Below are 7,424 nucleotides of genomic sequence, written 5' to 3'. Positions count from 1 at the left end.
ATTCATAGTAGGGAATATTTCCACCAACCTGCACTGGAGCAGCGTGGTGGATTAAGCTCTGATCCTTCTCCTACATGGGGAAAGAGGCATATGCTCAGTAGTGGGATATTACAGGCTGAAGCGAAATATTAAATTAAATATATCTTTCTTAATCTTAATATTTTAAATAATAAAATTTATCATCAGGCTATCCCAAACACAGTAACATGACAATGGTATCAAAATAAATTTTAATAAATATTTGGAATACATCAATAAATTAAAAGGAAGAGTCAAATAAATCACAGGGAGAAATAATAAAAAAAAAGATTTAAACTTTTTAGATTCCGAGATGCCTTCAAATAATCACAAAACTTTCAAATAGTAATGAAAAAATTTGAATGATTGAAGTCAACTAGTCAACGAAGAAGAAGTAAGGAACGTGAAGTTAGCTAGCCAATGATGTGAACTGTGATGATGAACTTCTTACGTGCGTACATAAGTACACACAGACATTTTTTTATCTTTTTAATTTAATTTCTATCAATTAATTTTGTCAATGTAATTTGAAATTATTTTTAAATACTGTAATGAAATAAAACCAATTATTTCTTAAAACTTTAAGACAATTTTTCCATAATCAAATAAAAAATAAAATATGATTTTACCAATAAGGTAACATATATTCTCTTGTAAAATGGTCAAAAAATAAAGAAAAGGAACGAAATTGTCGAAAGGAAGTTGTTAAATTAAAAACTTAATTATTTATTAATAATAAAATAGTTACTAACATATTTTATAGTCACACACAATACACACACACACACTCACTTCAGCCTCGCAGTCCACATATGCAAGCTGGACATAGGCCTTCACAAGTTTACGCCAAAAATGGCGTCAACTCATGTGTGTTGCCCATAGACACTACGCTGGTCTTTGAAATATCTATACGAATAAATAAAATTGGAGTGTGTTTGTTGTATTAAAATAACCACATTTTTTACTAAATGCAAAGATGTATACCAAAATAACATTATTACGATTTTTGTCTGTCTGTCTGTTTGTTCTATCTAATCTCTGAAACGGCAGGACCGATTTTGATGGGACTTTCACTGGCAGATAGATGATGTAATAAGGAGTAACTACCTTTATTGTAGAAATTTATTTATTTTTAGCTTTGCAAACAGAACAATAACTTTTTTGTTCAATTCCACGAGGGCGAAGTCGCGGGCACAGCTTATATAGTTATTCATATGTTGATGCAGTTACATGATAACAACCTTAAGACACAATTGATAAAACTTCATCAACCAATTTATACAATTTTTTTGCAGAAATAGATTCTGGTTTTGTCAAAATACTATTACATTCTCCAACATTGGTATAAAACAGTTTATTAGAAAAAAATTGGCGTCTACTGGTTTAATATATTTATATGAAGTAATAAAACGTATAACAAATATTTATATTTTTCAACAGTTCATTATAACGTGTGCTTTGTTATTAATAATGGCAGCGTCGAATACGGTCGACCGCCGACGGAATGCTTGCGACTCGAAATCCTCACGCGGCACGCCTAGTCCGGCGTGGCCACGCCAGCCAAACGCACGCCGTTGAATTGCGTCCGATATCGTTGTAACTCGCTAAATTACTATGAACAATGGATCAAATAACACAAAATCTAATGTTGCGAATTAGTGACGAAACGACGTTGCAGTTAATCGACCTATATGAAAAAGAGGAATGCCTCTGGAACACCACTTTAGAAGAATTCAGAAATAACGAGAAAAGAAAAGAAGCGAACGAGAGAATAGCCAGAGCTCTCAATATAGAACACTTTACCCATCGTCATGTTGCCCTAAAGTTGAGAAATCTTCGGAACACCTACAGCCAGGTTTTGAAGAGGATAGCGAAAAGCATCAACCGTGGAGAAGACCCTATTTACCGTCCGAAAGTTTACTGGTTTTCTAAATTGGATGGATTTTTGCGTCACCACTTGCTAGCGACCTCGGGCTCAATACCGGTAGGTATGAATGCCTCAACCTCGTCTGTTATCTCCTCCTCCTCGTCTGTTGTAGACAAATACATCATCATCATTATCACTTCAGCCTATTGCAGTCCACTGCTGGACATAGGCCTCCACAAGTTCACGCCAAAAATGGCGTGAACTCATGTGTGTTGCACAATGTCACCACGCTGGGCAAGCGGGTTGGTGACTGCAGGGCTTTGTCGCACCGAAGACGCTGCTGCCCGTCTTTCGCATATGTATTTCAAAGCCAGCAATTGGATGGTTATCCCGCTATCGGACGGCTTTTTAACTTCCAAGATTGTAGTGGAACTGTGTTATTCCTTAGTCGCCTCTTACGACAGCCATGGGCAAAGAGGGGGTGGCTACATTCTTTACTGCCGTAGCCAACTAGCCACCCAGCGAAATAGACAAAGTAAATTTTATTAATTTTAATTTCATGAAACATAGCGAATGATTACGACGACGCCGCGTTGGCGAAACTGTTACAGCCATGGATTGTTCCTGTTGCGTTGGCGGTGGCGGGTTCGATTCCCGCACATGACAAACATTTGTATTGGTCATACAAGTGTTTGCCGTGGTCTGGGTGCTTGTGCAATCCTTGTGGGTCTCCCCACCGTGCCTCGGGGAGCACGTTAAGCCGTCGGTCCCGGTTGTTATCATGTACACCTGATAGCGATCGTTACTCATAGTAAGGAATACATCCGCTAACCCGCATTGGAGCAGCGTGGTGGATTAAGCTCTGATCCTTCTCCTCATGGGGAAAGAGGCCTCAGCCCAGTTGTGGGATATTATAATAATTATTATAATTTAATTTTAAATTAAATTTTTTCTTTTTTGTTTTTTACGTTTTTCTTTTTCTCTTTATCGTTTTGTATGCATTTTTTTATTGAACTTGTATTATTATCTTGTTTTTTTTTTTTTTTTTTTTTTTTTTTTGTATAAATATTTTAGTCATTAAGTCTGCAATGTTTTTGATGCTCCAAATAAATATAATTTTCTCTCTTTCTTTGTTTCATCGTTCAGCAATTCAACCCTGAGGCTTTATCAGCACTACAGGAGGAAAATAAGTCTCCTCAGAAAATAAAAGAAAAAGATGAGAACAGTTTAAGTTTCGACGAACACAATGTTGAGTATGGACCTCCAGTGAAGCGTTCGAAGAACGAATCACCAATATACAGGAAGTCAGCACTTGATGATAACATTGACACTTATAACTCTAACCATTTGGAAGTCTCGCAGCCTTTGGGTTTGACGCTTAATGAGGACGATCCCTTCAACAGTTATGACAACAGACCAGACGTGTCAAAGAACTCAAAATATCTTGAGGATATTGTCAAATGTTTGTCAAATTTGACAAAAAACAACACGCAGCGTGATGATTGCTTTGACAGCTTCGGCAAGTATGTAGCGGCCATGTTGAGAAGTATGTCAAAACGGCGGGCTTTGGAAGTGCAGCCAGAAATAGTTAAGTTACTGGTTTCCGGTAACATGGACAGCGGGGAGGGTCAAGTCAATCAGTCAGACCAGTTAGACAATTAGTGGAATAAAGCTGTGACTAATTTCTTTCCATTTGTAATATTAAATTTAATTTATTTGTAAGTACGATATTTTTATTTTTACTCCAACCTTGGATATATCCTTTTTAACCTTTAAAAAGTTTTTAATACTCGTTGTTCTTTTGTCGTCTGTGTAGTTTATTCTTTAATGAGTCATCGATACGTGTAGTAAAATTTTACATAATTGGCTTTTTGTAAATCATGTAAATAAAATGTCGACTCGAAAATCGAAAAACTCGACTCGACTCGAAAATCGAATATGTCGACTTTTTAAAGAGGCCTTAAATTAGACATATAGTATACTGTACTTTATTTACTTAATTTGTATTTTTATATTATATTTTATAGTTAATAAAAATAATAAAAAAATATTTTAATATCGCTTCAGCCTGTAATATCACACTACTGGGCATAGGCCTCTTTCCCCATGTAGGAGAAGGATCAGAGCTTAATCCACCACGCTGCTCCAATGCGGGTTGGCGGATATATTCCCTACTATGAGTAACAATCGCTATCAGGTGTACACGATAACAACAGGGACCGACGGGTTAACGTGCTCTCCGAGGCACGGTGGGGAGACCCACAAGGACTGCACAAACACCCAGACCACGGCAAACACCTGTATGACCAATACAAATGTTTGTCATGTGCGGGGATCGAAGCCGCAACCGCCAGCGTAACAGGTAAAATCCATGGCTGTAACCGTTGCGCCAACGCGGCATCGTATTTTAATATAACAAATTAAAATAACTTACAATTAGACAAATATTATTCAGACCATTGTAAAAATATCGGTAAATAAATAAAATTAATAAAAACATAAACAATAGAATAAAAAAACCCAACAGGTTATAATTTACTTATTAGTTACTAGTACCGATAATTAATAACGTATTATCACAAGTGTACCCTTAGTAACAAAAAAAGAAGTAATGATATTAAAATGGAATTAGTTTATTTCATATCTATATGTACTTAGATTAAAACTGTAACCGGGTCAATTACGTATACATTAAAGATAGTTTAAAGTTTTTTTTTTCAGTGTAGAAGTAATACAATTAAAGCAACACTTGAACTTCTTATAACATAAAAGTTAGATAAAAAAGAACAGGTTCCTGAAAACTTATTTTTACCGAATTAAAGGCCCAGAAGAGTCTATTTTTGAATTAAGTACAGTATTTTAAAATATTATTTAATATCATCGATTATATAAAATGTTATATATAAAATTCTAGTCTCACAATGTTAGTTACAATAACCAGGTACAGCTGGACATATTTTTATGAAATTTCATGTGCATATTGGGTAGGTCTGAGAATCGGCCATCTATTTTTCATACCCTAAGTTATTAGGGGGAAGGGATTAAGGGGGCTAATAACATATATTGTAAAACAAGCACGAAGTCGGCTAGTATTATATATAAAATTTTTATGAATGGATGTTGACACGTTGTACCATCACAATTACTTCACAATATTTCACACAAATAGCCTCAAATGCTGTGTTGACGACGCTTTTAGTTTCCCAATTTACGTAAGTAATAAAGATATTGTCTATTCCTAATAGTAGATGATCCGAATTTAAGTCGATCTTCAGTTAGTCAGTTCAGCCTTTTGCAGTCCACTGCTGGACATAGGCCTCCCCACGCTCGCGCCAAACATCCCGGTCAATAAGTAAAAAAAAAATAAGAATTATATTTAATTGAAAATTGCAACATCAAGATAATAAGAAAATTTAATCCGACATGATATTATGAAACTTATAGAAAAACGAAAAGAAAAAAAGAACTACTCGGTGGCCAGGTATAAACAGGTATCCCGATGCCAGTTGTCTTCTACATTTTATGCGTTTCAAACTATCAAGTCAGATTAAAATTTTCTTATTATCTTAATTTTGCAATTTTCAATTTGAAAAAAAAAAGTCTAAAACAATTAATTCTATTATCAGCTCGGTGAAGATCGACCTAGGTTCGGATCTTAGACCATAAGGATGGCACAGGCGCCGCCGGCCCCCAGCCGATACCGTTGTAACCGCAATGTCCATGCATTTTAAAACTGTAATATCTTCAAAAATATTCATTTAAATTTCATGCTGTAAAGAGCATATTGATCTATATTAAATACGCAATGTATTTAAGGTACTGCTTAAAATCGCTTCGTTAATAAGCCATTATTTCTTGCAAAAAGTAAAGGATTAAAAAAAACGGTTATTTTGGGTTATCCCTAGGAGTTTTTTATAACATTAGATTTTTTTTATTTTACAACTGTAGGTACATATATGTAGTATTTTTTACCACTGATTGAAATCTTCTAAAACGTTTATATAACACGAAGAAAATATAAAATAACAATACGTTATACTAAATATGATGTAAAAATATATTACAAATATTTATATTTTTCAACAATTCATATAAACTTGTGACTTGGTAATAATAATAACAGCGTCGAATACGGTCGACCGTCGACGGAATGCTTGTGACTCGAAATCCTCACGCGGCACGCCTTGTCAGTCCGGCGTGGCCACGCCAGCCAAACGCACGCCGTTGAATTGCGTCCGATATCGTTGTAACTCGCTAAATTACTATAAATAATGGATCAAAGAACTCAAAACCTTATCTGGCGAATCAGTGACCAAAAGACGTTGCAGTTAATCGACCTATACAAAAAAGAGGAATGCCTCTGGAACACCACTGACAAAGAATACAGAAATAAACGGAAAAGAAAAGAAGCGAACGAGAGAATAGCCAGAGCTCTCAACATAAACCACTTTACCCATCGTCATGTTGCCCTAAAGTTGAAAAATCTTCGGAACACCTACAGCCAGGTGTTGAAGAGGATAGCGAAAAGCATCAACAGTGGAGAAGACCCTATTTATCGTCCGAAAGTTTACTGGTTTTCTACATTGGATGGATTTTTGCGTCCCCACTTGCTAACGACCTCGGGCTCAATACCGGTAAGTATGAATGCCTCAACCTCGTCTGTTACAGACAAATTAAATTTTATCAGTATTAATTTCATAAATGTTTTATGAAGCGAGCGAAAGGTAAGAAGAAATAAGAAGGGAGGCAGGGGGAAAAATTTACTAAATTAGATTGCTTTACTAGTACTTTTAGGCCTGGATGCGTTGCGACTGGCAGATTGGTCCAACATGGGCTAGCGGTGATTGCCACTCATTTTATATGTTCTGTGTTTTAATTAAATTAGACGAATTTCAAAAAAGAAACAAGGGAAAGAATTGGAAATGATGAACTCGTTTCGTATTTTTTATTGATATATATATATATATATATATCGATATTGTTATTGTTATTATTTTTGTATCGTATATAATTATACTAAGTTAGCACTTGTCGCAGCCCGTCGTGAATAAAGAGGGTATTACTAAAAATCTGCGTTGGGTTATCAAACCCAAATTTCTCCTGAGCGATACACCTTTTCGGGGCACAACACATAATCGCAGACATTATTAACATTTTTTGTTATGATTTAATTTTAAATTATTGTTATTTCTTCTTTTTTTGTTTTTTTTTTTGTTTTGTATGCATTTTTTTATTGAACTGTATTTATCTTATGTTATTTTATATATTTTTTTATATGAATATTTTAGTCATTTAAGGACGCGTTTACGAATCGGACAAAATTGTACTGTTTTTCGGGTAGAATTTAGGTATATTTTTATGTAATTATAATGGAATAAAATTCCATTATAATTACAAATATATTAAGATTTCTAAAAATAGTATGAGCAGGGAGATATGTTTAATTCTAAATAATGGTTAAAAAACAATACAATAATGCCACCAGTAGTCGTAGACACTGGAGCTAATTGATTTACGCATTTTACTATTAAAGATGAAT

At 34.8% G+C, this 7,424-nt stretch overlaps 1 protein-coding gene across 1 annotated transcript; it reads left to right on the top strand.

The window, feature by feature from the left end:
* Positions 1 to 1,639: 1,639 nt before the first annotated feature.
* Positions 1,640 to 3,607, top strand: LOC123660551. Its single transcript, XM_045595608.1, has 2 exons — positions 1,640 to 2,002; positions 3,032 to 3,607. Exons 1-2 carry the CDS (start codon positions 1,640 to 1,642, stop codon positions 3,545 to 3,547), a joined length of 879 nt encoding a protein of 292 aa, XP_045451564.1. The 3' UTR covers positions 3,548 to 3,607.
* Positions 3,608 to 7,424: the final 3,817 nt, after the last annotated feature.

The sequence above is a fragment of the Melitaea cinxia genome, chromosome 15 (assembly GCF_905220565.1).
Source record: "Melitaea cinxia chromosome 15, ilMelCinx1.1, whole genome shotgun sequence".
In the NCBI taxonomy this organism is placed as follows: Eukaryota; Metazoa; Arthropoda; class Insecta; order Lepidoptera; family Nymphalidae; genus Melitaea; species Melitaea cinxia.
Note: the sequence above shows the minus strand (reverse complement) of the source record. Positions and strands in the feature narration are given on the sequence as shown.

Coding starts and splice junctions, on each gene's coding strand:
- LOC123660551 (XM_045595608.1), top strand. CDS start 1,640: ATGGATCAAATAACACAAAATCTAATGTTGCGAATTAGTGACGAAACG. Junction 2,003..3,031: donor CGACCTCGGGCTCAATACCG/GTAGGTATGAAT, acceptor TTCATCGTTCAG/CAATTCAACCCTGAGGCTTT.